The 17,454-nt window shown below is 44.4% G+C and overlaps 1 protein-coding gene across 2 annotated transcripts in view; it reads left to right on the plus strand.

Annotated features, from left to right (window-relative positions):
* The first annotated feature begins 6,608 nt into the window (after window positions 1–6,608).
* NRIP3 (nuclear receptor interacting protein 3) overlaps window positions 6,609–17,454 on the plus strand; it is a 28,541-nt gene continuing 17,695 nt past the window's right edge. Inside the window, exons 1-2 of one of the 2 annotated variants that reach the window (XM_043903581.1) lie at window positions 6,609–6,791; window positions 7,248–7,408. In XM_043903581.1, coding sequence (XP_043759516.1) covers window positions 6,746–6,791; window positions 7,248–7,408 — 207 coding nt within the window. In that variant the 5' untranslated portion in view covers window positions 6,609–6,745. Of the gene's footprint in view, window positions 6,792–7,151; window positions 7,409–17,454 lie in introns of those variants that run through there. The other variant, XM_043903589.1, reaches the window with a different exon arrangement.

A 17,454-nucleotide genomic window follows, 5' to 3' on the forward strand; every position in this document is an offset into this window, starting at 1 on the left:
TTAGTTTCTCCACAGATTAAACATAGAATTACCCTATGCTGTGCTTAGTCCCTCAGTCATGTCCAACTGTTTGCGACCCCGTGGACTGTAGCCCGCCAGGCTTCTCTGTCCATGGGGATTCTCCAGGCAAGAATACTGGAGTGGGTTGCCGTGCCCTTCCCATCCCCAAACCAGAGATCGAACCAAGGTCTCCCACGTTGCAGGCAGATTCTTTACTGTCTGAGCCACTAGGGAAGCCCAAGAATACTGAAGTGGGTAGCCTATCCCTTCTCCAGGGGATCTTCCTGACCCAGGAATCAAACCAGGGTCCCCTGCATTGCAGGCAGATTCTTTACCAGTTGAGCTACCAGGGAAGCCCAGAATTACCATATGACCCAGCAATTCCACTCCAAGAAATGAAAACGTGTGTCCATATAAAAACTTGCACACAAAAGTTCACAGCAGCATTAGTCATGATAGCCAAATGAGGAAACAACTCAAATGTTCATTATCTGATGAATGGATAAAGAAACTGTGATAGTATCCTTACAATGGAGCAGTATTTGCCATAAAAATAAATGAACTACTGATGCATGCTACAGCATAGGTGAAACTTGAAACTGGTAAGTGAAAGCAGTCAGTCACAAAGGGTCATATATTGTGTTGTAGTTATATGAAGTGTCCAGAATAAGTAAATCCATAGAGACAGAACCTGTAGATGACAGGTTGCCTAGGGCTGGAGAGGTTGGGAGGAAATGAGGAATGACTGCTAATAGGCACATAGTTCCTTTGGGATGATGAATATGTTCTAAAATTGAATGTAATGATGGTTTCCCAGCTCTGTGAATACATTAAAAAACATTGAATCATACACTTTAAGTGGTACACTGTATGGTATATGATTAATGTCTCTAGAAGACAGTTATTTAATAAAAAGATGGAGGACTGTATTCTTCAAAAATGTCAGTGTCATAAAAGACAAAATTGTGGACAAGTTCCAGATTAAGGGAGGCTAAAGAGACATGACAAGTTCAACCCCTGACCCTAGCCTGGATCCTGTACTAGAGGAGTATGTCAAAAAGAACATTATTAGGTCAATTGAAAAAACTGAAACAGGAACATTAATAAATAAAATTATTGTACCAATGAAAATGTATGAGGTTTGTATTTGTACTGTGTTATACATGGGAAAAAATCCCTATTCCTAGGAAATACATAATGAAATCTTAGTGGTAAAGGGTCATAATGGATGTAACTTTCCCTCAAATGGTTCAGAAAATTTTTTTTGCTTGAGTGTGTGTTTGTATGTGTGTGGGCATATGTATGGATATAACCAATGGAGTAAAATGTTAATGATCTGGTTAAAGGATATACGGGTGTTCTTTGTTTTGTTTTTATTTTTGCAAGCTTTAGTTAAGTTTGAAATTGTTTCCAAATAAAAACTTAAAAAAAAAAGTCACAAGGACTTATCTTCCCCAGGCAGTGCAGAGCTGCATGAAACTAGGTCAGTGAATGCCGTGTGAGTGTGTGTGGTGTGTAGGTGTCTGCACGCCCAAGCATGGAGCCCTTGGCCTCTCTGCTGCCATTGACCCAAAACCCAGAGCTTGTCCAGCGAGGGCCACTGGCCTGTCACTGTCACACCCAAGCAGCATGCTTAGTTACTCAGGCGGAAGGCGGTGGTGGCCTTCATGCTCCTGAGGTAGACAGAAGTAACCAGTGTGCGCTGAGCTGCCTGATAGGCCCTCTCACCCTGGACGGGGTGACAGAAAAAGATCTGGATACAGCACGTCAAGCCAAGGTTGTGCTGCATTCTGAGAAGCTCGCCCTCTTCACAGGGTGTGTGTGTGTGCTAAGTCACTTCAGTCACGTCCAACTCTTTGCAGCCCTGTGGACCGTAGCTGGCCAGGCTCCTCTGTCCATGGGATTCTCCAGGTAAGAATACTGGAGTGGGTGGCCATGTCCTCCCTCAGGGGATCTTCCCAACCCAGGGATGGAACCCACATCTCTTACATCTCCTGTATTGGCAGGCAGGTTCTTTACCACTAGCGCCACCTGGGAAGCCCCATCTTCACAGGTGTTTCCAGATGGAAGAATTCTCCCTTGGCCTGTGAAGGGCGCCCTTTCTCCAGGTTCTCTACTTGTGTTGGGCAAAGCAAGGAAAGTAGAACAGGACTCATATTTATTGAAGGCTCACTTTGTGCCAGGCCCTGGGCTCTACATGCTGTCTTATTAAAACCACACAGAGCCTGGCCAGATGGATGAACTGAGGCTCAGAGAGCTTCAGTAACTTGGCTGAGGTCCCACAGCAAGCAAGGAGCAGAAAACGCCAAGCAAGCCTCTTTCCATCAGATGCTTGAGGTATTGAGATTTTCCCCCACCTCATCCTCCCCTCTTTTGCTGTCTTATTTGAGGTCACAGCCTGTCCTCATCCCAGGAAAGGAAACAAAATCGTCGCTGACAGGAATGGATCCAAAAGGCCCAGCCAACTTTGGAAAATGCTGGCAGGGCTGCCATCAGCCCTGTTTAATGAGGCTGTGGTGATGTTGGCAATAACCCTGAAGGAAGAAGACAGAAATAACGCTTGTCTTTGCAGTAACCTGCCAAAGTCGACACAGTCTTCAGGGCTGGCTGCCAACTGGCAGGCACCAATGTAACCAGAGATACTGGTAGGCATATAACACCTGCTGTGGACAGCTGTTTGAAGAATCTTCCTGCCAGAGGGATTTGGGGTGGCAGTCAGGACACAAGAGGAGGAAGGGGATTCTGCAGTTACATTGGTGGAGATGGGGAGTGAAGGACATGCAGACAGTGACCATTACTTCCAGGGTGTGTCCAAGGGCAAAGTCAGAGCAAAATATACATAGGTGGGAAGGGAAGGGGGATGGAAATTCCTTGACTATCTCTCCTTTCTCCTCTTCTCTTCTCATCTATTTTTCTGGCCTCCCACTCCCAGCACTCATCCTGTAGACCATTCTCCAAGGTCTCCCTGTTACCTGCAGACCCAAAGGAGAGTTTCTAGGTGGACAGATGGTAAGCCTGGAGCTGCTGACAGCCATCAGACTAGAAGAACCTGCCTACAGTGGCATCAGCTCAGAGCTGAAACACAGCGATGATGTTTGAGCCTCCGGATTCAGCCATGCCTGAAATCCCTACATTTTATTTTAATCTTACTTTTATTTATTTATTTTTTTTGCTTGTGTGACATGTGGGATCTTAGTTCCCCAACCAGATATCAAAGCCTTGCCACCTGCACTGGAAGCATGGAGGCTTAATCACTGGACCACCAGGGAAGTCCCTGCGTTTTTACATTAAAGGGACAAGAAGTTTTTCTTTAAAGAAAAAAAAAAAGGAAGTATAGTTGATTTACAATATTGTGTTAGTTTTAGGAGCTAAATTTTCATTTTCACTTAAGAAGTTTTCAACTAGGTTTCCTGTCACTTATAATAAGAACATGAATAAAATCCTAACTGAAACAGCATTAGCTTGTTGAGCATAATTTTCAAGGACAGATTCTCTATAACAACCCAGGCAGGATGTAGAGGATTTTAGAACAGAGCTACTTGACATGGTAAGTTCAGAATTCAGAGGCACCTGAGAGAGGAAGAGAGGGGGCCAGCTCCTGCCCCAGCAGGCCCTGGTTTTGGGAAGGGGTCAAGATGCTCAGGTGTGTAGGGAGGAAGCATAGGTCAGAGCCCGTTCTTAGGCTTGGCAATCCTGAGACTGTCTCAGGTAATGATGGTAGCTACCTTCTGCTGAGCCCTTCCTACATGCCACAGTGTGCTATGTGTATGGTTATTTCATATAATCTTCATAGCATCCCTCAGAAGTAAATACATCAACAGCATCATTTTCTCGACGAAGAGCTGAAACTCAGAGTGGTGAAGTATCTTGTTGCATACTAGTGAGTAGCAGAGCAGAGATTCAAACCTAGTGCATCAGACTCAAGAAACTTTGCTTTTAACAACCACATTACACTTTTCCCAGATGTGTTAGTGGGACAGGGGAGGTTATCAAATGGAGAATTAATAATAATCTTTCCTGTTGGTATAGCCTGCCAGAGTTTACAAGCTCCAATTTTATAAGCAATCTTACTGCATCCATTTTACCAATGTAGAAACTGAGGCTTAGAGGTAGGAAGTGACTTGCTCAAACTCATTTGGTCAAATGGGATAAACTACCAAGAGATCCACAGTCTTCAGAAACTCTAAGGGGATTTGCAGGGGGTGGGGTTGGTCTTCTACCTTGACCCATGCTTAACAGCAGTGATGGTGTAAGTCTGGCTGAGGAAGATCTCTGAGACACGAGGTGACCAACCATGGTTGTGGCCATAGAGCCAACTGCAGAACACAAATCCCACTACAGCAAAGAGCTCTGCATTCACAAAAAGATTCTCAGCTCCAGCCAAGGCCCTTTTTACTTTCCCATAACACTTGATATGGACAAATTCCTATTCAACTGGAGACATTCAGCTCCTGGTTTTCTGGGTAGGGGTGTGGAGGGAATCTAGCGATGAAAGGAGGCCCTTTCTTCTGTCAGGACATCCTCAACAAAAGGCTGCAAGACTGAGCTGAGCTGCCGGCGGATGGGGAATTGGAATCTGCCTGCCTGGCTTCCTCTCAGAGGAAAGTAGCTGTCCTGGCCAGAGCCCCAGGGGCCCTTATTGTCGGACCTGTCCTGATGGTTTACCGAGCTCAGAGGCACCTGTTCTGGAAAGACAAGGCCAGGCTGTCTTTCACTGTTGCCTGGGCGACTCCGGCTTGGAGAAGTGACCAGGCAGGAATCCAGGAGACAGGACAGAAGGGACCAGGGCAGCCACTGTTGTTTACTGCTGGCAGCATGCCAGGGGGCTAGAAGGTGAGCTGCAATCCCATCGCTCCTCTAGGAGACTGTGTGTTCAATGTGTATGTTGAGGGACAGGGAATCCCCTGGGCCTCCCTGAGGCCAGATAAGCAGCCTTCTGCCCTTCTGGATTTATTTCCCTGCAGCAGTATGTGAATTCTGGGCAAGTGCTAATGGCAGGAACTGAAGGAAAGAAACAGGAGATCAAACCCAGCTCTTCTGGATCTGGGAAGTTCAGCACAGGTTCTGGGGCAGACAGTGTGGTTAAAATCCCAGCTCTACCAGTAGCTTTACTTGGACAAGACTTTAACTGTTTGCTGTACTTATACTAGTATTTATTGAGCACCTTCTGTGAGCTAGGGATTCAAATGTAAGCAAAAATGGACTCAGTGGCCTTCTTGGAGCTTATAGTTAATGAAGGAGGTAAATAGTCACCAAACAACCAATAACATCCCCACCTCAACCACCAAAAAAGAAATATCTAGGAGAGATGCATAGTTTATAATTAGCAAGAGTGCACTCTCTCTGGGAGGTCAGAAAAGGCTTTCCTAGAAAATATGATAGTGGAACTGGGTCTGTTTACTGCACAAGGTAGGAGGGGTCATTCCATGCAGAAGGAACGGGATATTCAAAGGTAAGCCATAAAAAAAAAAAAAAAAAAGGTAAGCCATTTGGCAAGAGAGCATGGCTCCTCCACGGAACTGCAGGAAAGAAAAATCATGAGGCTGAAGTACAGAGTGGAGATCCAGGTGGGTGCAGATCGGGCAAGAATGTGAGTCTTTAAGAGCAATAGGAAACCTTTTGTGGTGCTCTAATCAGGGATGTGAGATGACCACGTTTGCAGTTTGAAAAGATTGCTCTGGCAGTAGCAAACAATGGATTGGAAGAGAACCAAGGCACATTCAGGGGACCAGTTAGGTCTCAGATATTTGTCTGTAAAATGAGGATAATGACCAGGTGGTGCTAGTGGTTAAGAACCCGCTTGCCAATGAAGACAGATGTGGGTTCCATCCCTGGTTGGGGAAAATCCCCTGGAGGAGGGCATGACAGCCCACTCCAGTGTTCTTGCCTGGAGAATCCCATGAACGGAGAAGCCTGGTGTGCTACACTCTATGGGGTCGCAAAGAGTCAGACACGACTGAAGCCATTGAGTACCCACAATAATACCCTCTCATAAACTGATGCCAGGAGTCAATGAGAGACTGAATTTTAAGTATTTATTCTGGTGCCTGGCACATAGTAAAGGCTCAGTAAATGTTACTGTTTCTTTCGTTGGTTTTCTCCAGAGAGCAGATCTTTCTGCTTCATGCCTGCTCTCGTGAAATGGGGTGGTAGAGGGTAGGGATGGTGGTTTCTAGCCTGGAAACGCGGTTTGTACTAAATCACAGCGTCGAGGCCAGGGCCCAGGACGCCTGAATGCTCCATTAGAAGGCTTGAAAAGATGACAGATTCACAAAGAAAACCGGGTTCCAGTTGCTCCCGGGCATGCTGGAGAGACCGGTGAACAACCCTCTGGACCGTGTTGGCTGAGAAAAACGTGCTTTTCTGCCGGGTTTTCCGAAGAGCAAGTGCAGGACTTGTACTCGTGTGCAGTCGCGCGAGGACCCTCGCCACTCCTCAGCCCCAGGCTGACGGGCAGGCACCGCCAGGCCCTGCTCCCCCAGCTCGGACGCGCGAGTACCGGGAGGAGGAGAGTCCCCAGAAGGCTGACTCCGGCCGGCCCGCAGGGGCTGCCCCCTCCCCAGTCACGTGGCCTGGTGGGTGGGGACCGATCTGAAGTTGGAGAAAATCAGAGCTATCCCAGCTTCAGAGTGCGCCGCCCGTTCCTCCCGATCCCGGGCTCAATTTGAGCGCTGGGGCTCCAGGAGGAGCGCGAAGGTGCGAACTGGTGAAGCCGAGCAGCGGCGCAGACGGCGGGACTCCGGGCATGGCCCAGCTGTCGGTGATCCCGGGGTCGGCCACGGCGTGGACAGGTGAGCTGGAACCAGGTGGTGGCAGCGGCCGGCGTGGGCGAGGCCGCTCGGAAACTGCCTGCCCCCGCCCCTACCCCACACACACCTCATCTCGGTCCAGGGGATGCTGAGCACCTACAACGGGAGGGACCGGTTGGGTAAGGCGGCCGTAGAAGACTCTTGGCTCTCCGAGTCAGTCCCGCTAGCGCCACTCCTCGGCCCCCCTGGCCCCGCAGCCGGGTGACGCGGTGGTGGGCAGCTGCTGGGAACGCTGCGGAGCCGCGCGCCGGCTGGGGGCGCTGTGCCGGCCCCGCCCCCCGCGCGTACTCTGACTGCTCCGCGTGACGTCACGCTCGGCTATAAAACCTGAGGCGCGCGGCTCTCGCTGCGCTGGAGGAGCTCGAGGCTGAGGGCTGCTGGGGAGCGGGGAGCAACGGGGACGCTGGGCCGCGGGCGCCTCAGCGATGTTTTACTCAGGGCTCCTCACCGAGGGCGGCCGCAAGGAGACAGACATGCGGGAGGCGGCGTCGCTGAGGCAGCAGCGCCGGATGAAGCAGGCCGTGCAGTTCATTCACAAGGACTCGGCCGACCTGCTGCCCTTGGACGGCCTCAAGAAGCTGGGTTCGTCCAAGGACACGGTGAGCCCCCGCGGCCGCACCCGCCTCGGGGACCCCGCGCGCGGCGGCTGTCACCTTTGCGCTGTAAGGTCTCTTGGGGCCCGCCCTTCGCCGCTTTCACTGAGTCACCGGCTCGGCCCCCTCCGTCTCCAGCGCTGTCCGCTGTCTCTGGTGCTCTGTTGGGGATTCAGCTCCATCCAGCATCCCCCTGCTTCAGTTTCTCTCGGGATTCCAGAGTAGCTTTTCCAGCTCGCCCTCCTTTCAGCGCACCCTTCTCCCTTCTTCTTTCTCCTCTGGAGTAGAAGAGACCCTGCCTTCTTGCCCTCGGCTCCCCTTTCCTTTATTCGCAGTGCCGAGTTTGATTGCCCCGGCCTTGAGCCTCGCGGCCAGGGTAGCTCCCGCTGCCTCCTAGGCTGCTTGGCCCGTCTTGTGACTCCTAGTGGGTGTGAGGAGGAGAGAACGAAGTGGGAAGGGGGCTTTCTGGGCAGTCACCATATCCAGATCGCTTTGGTTGAATCCATTTCCCCTCTGTGCAAAATCTACTTCTCCGTTTGATTTTGGTCTCATCTACCCTTGACCTTCCAACGGGAGGGGGCGGGGAGAAAAAAAGGGTGACCGTGAAGGTTTCCTGAGCCCCAAACCTCTCTTCATTATGTTCCTTTCCTGCTGCTCCATCCCTAAAGAGTGGATAGAGGGAGAAAGCCAGGCTGCTCCCTCTCATCAACGGCTAATGTGTGGAGCTGGAGCTGTGCTGGGGCTCCCGCAGTTCTTTCTTTCTTTTCCTAGCAAGGTTGTTCTTGGCATTAAGAAGGAGAAACTCCAGAACTGAAGGTCTGAGTTCAAAGACCATACTGTCCTCTATCTATAGGAGGGATCCTATAGGGGGATAAAGGTTACTAGTTTGAAGAACTGTATCTGACTCCCCTCCTTAATTCACTGTAGTGGTGTTGCACCAAATTGATGTTGAGTCTTGTACTTTCATCTGGAATTTTCTTGTAGTTTAACTTGTTTTCTTGAAGTTCATAATCACTTTATTCATCTAGGCAATAATTTATGAAGCATTATTTAAATGTCTTTTAAATGAAGTGGATGCTTTGTATAATTTTGCCAGTATTTTTGAGCTTTTGGAATGTTTAATTTGTCAGGGAAGGGGGTATCAGCCTGCACCACTGAAATTGCCATTTCTAGCCACATGTTGGGTATGGAGGGCAGAGCTGCTGAATCCACTTCTCTCTCTCTCTCTTTTTTTTTTAAATTTTACCAACTCTAATGAGACATAGATACCAAGATCAGATTTGCCCTCCCCCATTGTGATAGAGAATTATTTTTAGTTATTTATGTGCAGGGGATGTCTACTCAGTTATCCTGCTGTGTTTTTTAAAGGATGTTTTACTTGAACAAGCCACAGGATAGGTAATCTGATTCATGCTAACTCAGAGTGGTGGATAACTGAAATGTATTCCCAGAAAAGAGATAACGGTCTTTCTTCCTTCCTTCCACTTTACAGCAGTCTAAATTCATTTAGCAAATCTGGTACAAATCTTCTCACTTTCATGCCAAAATAATCCTAGTTCTTGGAAGCCTGAGGAGCCAATAAACAGTAATAGGAAAATAAGTCAAGTGTGGAATTTTCCCCACTTCATGCTGAATTTAAGATATGTTTCACATTTGGTTGTCCTGGGATGTCGAGGAGTTTCCTAGCCCTGAGGAACTGCCTCTCCATTCTTCTGCCAAGCATTCTTTATACTGCTTCTTCTTGTGTAGGAAGAATTCCATCTGCTTTTCTGACTCCAGTCTGTCTCAGTTGAGCCACACAGGAGCTGCTAACATGGAACAGGCAGCAGGCCAGAAGGAAGAAACATCCTCAAAGCAGGTTATTGCCATGGATGTGACACACTGCAATTTACCGTGAGACCCTAACCCATGGTTCACAATTTCTCTGCCTGGCTGCCCTCCACTGCCAGGGAGCTAGTACTCTCTCACTCTTCTCACACCTGGAGTATGCAAGTGATTGCACAGAAGAGTTAGAACCAGTCACAGAGGTTGAGGCAGACTGAGATAGGGCTTGAAGAGCTCTGAGTACTGGAGTGAAGTAGCATGCTTAAGCTTTCTTGGAACTTATGCTGCAACCTCTGAATAATCTTAGAAATAACCTTAGAAGTACTGTGTCACTTGTCTTTATGGATATAGCTGGTAGTATAGACCAGTGTTGACTCAATGTTCTGTCACCGAAGTGAAATTTAGAGGATACCAAAATTGATTAGATAAGTCCCATAGTATAAAGCAGGCAGATTCTTTACCACCTGAGCCACTACTGAAGCCCAAAATTGATAATATAAGTCTATAGTACAAACTCAATAGCAGTGGGACAAGAAAAGGAAGGGGCAGCACCAGAGGAAGATAGGAGGGAAAGGATGAATTAGTTCTCATTGACTTTGGGGTTTGTGCTAGTGAGAAGATTGTAGGTTGTTTTCTTCATACTGGTGACCTATATTAGAATTATATTGTTGAGTATTCTGAATTATCTACCTTTTACCATGCTGTTTCTATAATATTCACTATTTGAATCCAGCCTGCCAACGTTTTGTTTTTTTTTTGGATTGGCAAAGAGCATGCATAGACAGTCAAATGTGGTCTTGTTCTCTTGGCCCCAGGGAAGTGCCTTTGCCCTATTCCTGTTTGTGTGTAGTTGGCTGCTACAAAGTCTACTGTGGAAATTAATCTTATTTCCTATGTGTGGCTCTCTTATTTCGTTTGTCCTTTCATCTTGTGCAGTTTGTGTGTGCATGTGTTTGTGTGTGTGTATTAGATTAAGAACTAAAATCAGAGATATAAGTGAGTAATATTTTATTTCACTTATTATTATTAGTCAAGTTGATGAAGCTAGAAAAAAATCACTCTTGGAGCTTTGTGTATTCTAATTTTTTTTTTAGCTACCAGATTAATAAATATTCTTCTCATTGAGGTGAAGACTTTTCAACTTTTAAAAATAGTCATGTCATAGTATAATATGCTGTCTTTCCTATATGATAATAGTACTGACCATCAGGGTATAGCCTTACTTATTCAGCAATAAAAAGAGAGTTTTGCTTTCCTATCTATGATTGCTTCTGCTTATAGCCAAATGCTTTAGGAAAACTCACTAAAATTAAAAGGCTGGGGAAGGAAATAAAGCAAAGCCAACCGACCATGAAATGACCAGCCCTGTACTCTGAGTACGGGTTTACCTGGTGGCTCAGTGGTAAAGAACCTGTCTGCTAATGCAGGAGATGCAGGTTTGATCCTTGATTGGGAAGATCCTCTGGAAAAGGAAATTGCAGCCCACTCCAGTATTCTTGCTTGGGAAGTCACATGGACAGAGGAGCCTGGTGGGCTGCAGTCCATGGGATCAAAAAAGAGTCAGACACAACAGCAACAAGGAATACTCTGAGTATCTGATCCTCCTGATAGAATCTCTATCAGTGAGGGCAGCCTTGCGTGTTACCCTATAGTTTTTCATAATGCCACAAGACATCCATAATGCTGTAGATTTTGGACCAGAGGACTGTGGAATTTTAGAAGAGGAGCATGAAATACCAGTATAAATCAGGATCTGGTGCAAACTGAAGATTTCCAGAGCCACGATCAAATCCTAATTATAGCAAACATTATTTGAACACTAGCTGTGTTCAGGACACAGTGCTAGGACCACAAAGAAGAAAACAGCAAAGTTTACCTATACAAGAAGTTTATAGATTGGGGGAAGGATAGGACCAATTTATTTATTTATTCCCCAAATATTTATTGAACACTTATTACATGTCAGGCATAATCTAGGTATTGAAGATATAATAGTGAACCAAAATGGGTTTCCTGCCCTCACAGAACTTGCATTCTTGTGGGCGAGAAGGTAGAAAATAAATCAAGTAAATATATACTATATCAGGTTGTGATCAGTACTATGGAGAAAATAAACCAGGATAAGGGAATAGAGAGTGTAATGGCCAGGTAGGATGAAGTAGAGCCTTACTGTTTTATCTAGGGTGATCAAGGAAGGCATCTCTGGTAAGATGACACTATAGGAGATATTGAAGGAAATGAGAGAGCAAAATATCTTGGGGAAAAATGTTACAGGCAGAAGGAACAGCCAGTGCAAAGGCCTGAACATCATTGTGCTTGATGTGATTGAAGAATTCTAAGAAGGCCATTGTGACCAGAGCAAAATGAGCAACAGGAAGTGATAGGAGACAACATCTCCTATCAGAGTGGGAGGCCAAAATACTTAGGGCCCTATAGGTCATTGTACAGATATTTAATCTGATAAGGGAAACTGGTGGAAAACTTTTTGCAGAAAGGTGAGATGACATGACATTTCACAAAGCAGACTACTGTGTGAATTAGGCTGTAGGGGGCAAGCGTGTAAGCAGGCAGACTGGTTAGGAAGCTGGTTAGTTAGCATTTAGATAGTAATCTAGGTAAAGATGATGGTGCCTCAGAGCAGTGTGCTAGCAGTGAAGGGGACAAGAAAAGACCAGATTCTGGGTTCTTTTGAAGACAGAGCTGACAAGTTTGGTTGAGAGTTGGGCTAAAGACCTGAAAGAAAGAGTAGTTAAGAATGACGCTAATGTTTTTGATCTAGTCATTGGAAGAATAAAGTTTGTCATACACTGAAATGGCTAAGAGGTGCAGGTTAAGGATAGGAAATAAGAATCAGGAATTTGATTATTGAACAAGTTAAGTTTGGAACGTGTATTATTCAAGTGTAGGTGTTGAATAGATAGTTCCATGAGAAGATGAATAATACCACCAGGAAGCTTATGTGCTATCAAGATATTATAGTCCATCAGCGCTAGAGAAGTTCAGTGGAAGCAGTGACTACTCTGGCCTGGTGTGACAATAGTGATGGAGAACAACATCTGATTAGAGTTTCATCATCCCCTGGAGAGTCAACTGTGATATTATATAGAGAGGAAGCTGCTTCCAGAGCATGCCCTATAGAACCTCAGAATAAGAACTTTATAGGTTATCTGGTTGAATTCCCTGCCCCTGTATAAATCCTTTCCTACAATAATGCAGCCCACCATGGGTAACTGAGAAACCACCATCTCAGGAATAAGGCTGTTCTCTTTGAAAAAGCATGATTATTGGGTCATAAGGCAAAAGTAAAGAGACAGAACACAGAAGGCCTGGGGCAATGTGATAGACTGCCTTAGGTAGAGTCCCATGTGATTTTGAGCAGCTGTAATCCCAAGGATAATCTGTGTTTCTATGGTGTAGAAAGGGTCACATGTTGTATATTCAGCTTGTCAATAAAGAGAAAGCACAGAAATTAGTGCCCCTTTAGATTTCCAAGACCAGATAGAAAACATGTGTATTGGGCTTGAAGTGAAAGTCAAGTCAGGAGTCCATATCTGTCTACAAACTATACATGAGGATGAAAATGGAGTAAGCTGATTTCATGCCCTTTTAAGAGAAAAAAAAGTGATCAGCTTCAATTTTAAGTTGAACATGAGGGTTTAAAATACATATATACACATACATATAATTATTAACATTTGCATGCTTACTCTATACCTGACACAACAAATGCTTCATATGGACCATCTCATTTCATCCTCACAAAAGCTCTGCAGGGTACTTACTGGCTTGAACCCAGCTTTGTCTGACTCCAAAGCATATATATTTTAAACAATACTCTAAGTCAAGAGTTGGCAAACTTTTTCTGTAAAGGACCATATAGTAATTATTTTTGGGTTTGCAGGCCAGTCTCTGTCTCAGCTACTCAACTGTGTTGTTATAATGCAGAAGCAGCCATAGACAGTAAACAAATGGGGTTGATTGTGTTCTAATAAAACTTTATTTATAAAAGTGTGCAACAGGCTGATTTGACTTGTGGGCCATATTTGCTGACCGCTATTTCTAAGTATTCTATTGCTAGCTAGAAACCTTGGGTTTCTCCTTTGAGAGTAGATACTACAAAGAAGGCAGACTTCTGTAATTTCTTCTATTTTCCAGTCTGGTCCATCCTATGGACCACAGAAACCTATTAGACTGATTCTGTGCAGATTCAGTTTTCAGTAATTCAGATTACCTATGCTGATTCTGTACAGCATAGGTAAGTGATTGAGAAGGTGACCTTAGAAGTTCTTGTTTAAATCATGATCCCTTGGTATCCTGCAGTATAGCCTGCTTCCTCTCACCTCACTTTTCTTCCCACTCTACAGGCTGGTTAGAAGAAATATTTAATATTTAACCTCAGCTGTGCTACCTAGCATACAACACTGCCCACAAGGCTCATTTCCTTCAGAAGCTTCTGGTGGTGATAAAGACCTCACATTTGAGCTTGCCTGCTTAGGATTTAGATGCCTAAATGCTGGTTAAGGTTTAGCAGTCACATTAGCAGGAATAGTAGAGAACCTGGTGCTACTTAGGTTAGTAGTTGCCTTGTTGAACTAAAACATAAAGCAGGATCCACGTCAGGAAGATGACTTGATAGCTATGTCCAAAAGGCCACCATAGTACCTGCAGCATCTATCTGACTAGTGCTGTGTATCTTGAAGGATATCTGGAAAGTAGAAGATAGCCCTTGGAAAGCAATATTTCAATAGACATAAGAATAAACCAATTAAACAAATTTACAAAGCCACACTCAAGGAGTGGGAATGCAAGTAGTACAAACTATGTAATGTATGAGTATTGAAGGGATTCTGAAAGAAAGAACTAGATGATGTTGATCAAGAAAGCTTTCTGGAAAAGTGAAGTATAGATTTGTTCATTCAGTATTAATTCTGAAAGTAAGAACTAGATGATGTTGATCAAGAAAAGTTTTTTGAAAAAGTGAAGTATAGAGATTTATTCATCCAGTATTATATCAAGACCTGGAGATATAGCTGTGATCAACACAATCAAGGCCCTTGCCCTTGTGAAATTAATACTCTAGTGGGGGGAGTGAAATAAGAAACAACTAAATAAGCAAAATAATTCTGAACTTATGGTTACTATAAAAGAAATAGTGGGATATGTTAGTAAGAGGTGGAGTACCTCCTTTTAATAGTATGGTCAGGGAAGATGTTTTTGAGAAAGTAATGTTTGAGCTGAGACTTGGATGATGAGAGCAAGCTAACTATTTGAATTATTAGGGGGAGGACATTTCAGACAGAGGGAATGGCAGGTGCAAAGGCATTAGAATGGAAAAGAGTTTTTGAGTGTGTATATAGAATGTATGAAAAGTTGGCAAGAATACACAAAAGAACTGTACAAAAAAGCTCCTGATGACCCAGATAACCACAATGGTGTGGTCACTCACCTAGAGCCAGACATCCTGGAGTGTGAAGTCAAGTGGGCCTTAGGAAGCAGTACTATGAACAAAGCTAGTGGAGGTGATGGAATTCCAGCCGAGTTATTTCAAATCCTAAAAGACATTGCTGTTAAAGTGCTGCACTCATTATGCCAGCAAATTTGAAAAACTCAGCAGTGGCCACAGAACTGGAAAAGGTCAGTTTTCATTCCAATCCCAAAGAAAGGCAATGGCAAAGAATGTTTAAATTACCACACAATTGCACTCATCTCACACACTAGCAAGATTATGCTCAAGATCTTTCAAGATAGGCTTCAGCAGTATATGAACTGAGGACGTCCAGAAGTACAAGCTTGATTTAGAAAAGATGGAGGAACCAGAGATCAACATATGCTGGATCATAGAAAAAGCAAGAGAATTAAAAAATATATACTTCTGCTTCATTGACTATGTTAAAGCCTTTGACTGTGTGGATCACAACAAACTGTGGAATATTCTTAATGAAATGGGAATACCAGACCACCTTACCTGCCTCCTGAGAAACCTGTATGCAGAACAAGAAGCAACAGTTAGAACTGGACATGGAACTACAACCTGGTTCCAAATTGGGAAAGGAGTAAATCAAGGCTGTATATTGTCACCCTGCTTGTTTAACTTATATGCAGAGTATATCATGCAAAATGCCCAGCTGGATGAATCACAAGCTGAAATCAAGATTGCCAGGAGAAGTATCAGCAATCTCAGATATGCAGATGATACCACTCTAATGGCAGAAAGTGAAGAGGAACTAAAGAGCCTCTTGATAAAGGGGAAAGAAGAGAGTGAAGAAGTTGGCTTAAAATTCAGCATTCAAAAAACGAAGATCATGGCATCCGTCCTATCACTTCACAGCAAATAGATGGGGGAACTGTGGAAACTGTCAGATTTCAGGGAAAATGTGGAAACTGTTGGATTTCATTTTCTTGGGCTCCAAAATCAGTGCAGATGGTGACTGCAGCCATGAAATTAAAAGACACTTGCTCCTTGGAAGAATAGCTATGACAAACCTAGACAGGGTGTTAAAAAGCAGAGACATCACTTTGCCAACACAGGTCTGTCCAGTCAAAGCTATGGTTTTTCCAGTAGTCATGTATGGATGTGAAAGTTGGACCATAAGAAGGCTGAGCACTGAAGAATTTATGCTTTTGAACTGTAGTGCTGGAGAAGACTTTGAGAATCCCTTGGACAGCCAGGAAATCAAACCAGTCCATCTTAAAGGAAATCAACTCTGAATATTCATTGAAAGGACTGATGCTAAAGCCGAAGCTCCAATACTTTGGCCACCTGATGTGAAGAGCTGACTCATTGGAAAAGACCCTGATGCTGGGAAAGATTGAGGGCAGGAAAAGAAGGGAGCAACAGAGGATGAGATGTTGGATGGCATCACTGACTCAGCGGACATGAGTTTGAGTAAACTGTGGGAGATAGTGAAGGACAGACAGGGAAGCTTGGCATGCTGCAGTTCTTGGGGTCGCGAAGAGTCGAACACGCCTTAGTGACCAAACAACAATAATGGTATGTATGTGGAGGTTGGAGAGATAGACAAGGACCATATGGTGCTGAGCCCTATAGACCATGGTAAGAAGTTTGAATTTTGTTTGAAGAACAATGGAAAGTCATTGAAGGGCTTTAAGTAAGGGAATGTATTATCTCACTTATATCTGTAAAAGTTCACTCTGGTTGCTGTGTAGAGAATGATTTGAAGAGTGAAGGAAGAGGTGGAAGACAAGCCAGGGGGCTGTTGTAGCACAGATAAGAGATGACAGTGGCTTGGATTAGATTGGAGGTAGTAAAGATGAGGAGAAGTAGATTGATACTAGATAAATTTCAGAGGAAGCAGCAACAGTACAGATCATCCTAAACCTACGATGGGGTTACATCCTTGTAAACACATCGTAAGATGAAAATGTTGTTAAGTCAAAAATTCATTTAATACACCTAGCCTATTGAACATCATATTTTAGCCTAGCCTACCTTAAACATGCTCAGAACACATTACCCTGCAATTGGACGAAATCATCTAACACAAAGCCTATTTTATAATAAAGTGTCAAATATCTCATGTAATTTATTGAATATCATACAGAAAGTAAAAAAAGAGAATGGTTGAATAGATCCAAAAGAGTTGTAAGTGTATCAGTTGTTTGCCTTTGTGTTCATGAGGCTAACTGGGAGCTTCAGCTTGCTGCCTCTGCCCAGTGTCATGAGAGAGTGTTGTGCTGCATATCACTAGCCTGGGAAAAAATCAGGATTCAAAGTATGGTTTTTACTGAATGTATATTACTTTGGCACCATCACAAAGTTGAAAAATCAGAAGTTGAACCGTTATAAGTTGGGGACCAACTTGGGATATACTTGGGATGGAAAGTTAGGAAGAGAAGAGAATCAAAAGAATCAAAATGGGCGGGTGAGTAATGGTGCCATTTTACCAGGTTAGTGGAAAGGAAGTAATCCAGAACATTAAAATGGAACAGGACTTTGGAGCTCACACCTCTTTTATTACTGATGAAGAATGTCAGACTGATTAAAAAAAAGTAATACTTAGATTAGCGATTTACTCAAGGTAGTATGTGACAAGTGGTCATTTTGCTGAAATAGCAAGCCTTCATGGAGGAAATAAAGGTAAGATTGGGAAGCAGGATGAGTTAGTGGAAGATCTTAAACACTAAATTGTATATTTTGTGTTTGATACAGCTGGCAAGAGGACCACTGCAGGAGAAGGAGACCATGATATAATGTTTTAGGAGATTAT

The sequence above is a fragment of the Cervus elaphus genome, chromosome 1 (genome assembly GCF_910594005.1).
Source record: "Cervus elaphus chromosome 1, mCerEla1.1, whole genome shotgun sequence".
Lineage (NCBI taxonomy): Eukaryota > Metazoa > Chordata > Mammalia > Artiodactyla > Cervidae > Cervus > Cervus elaphus.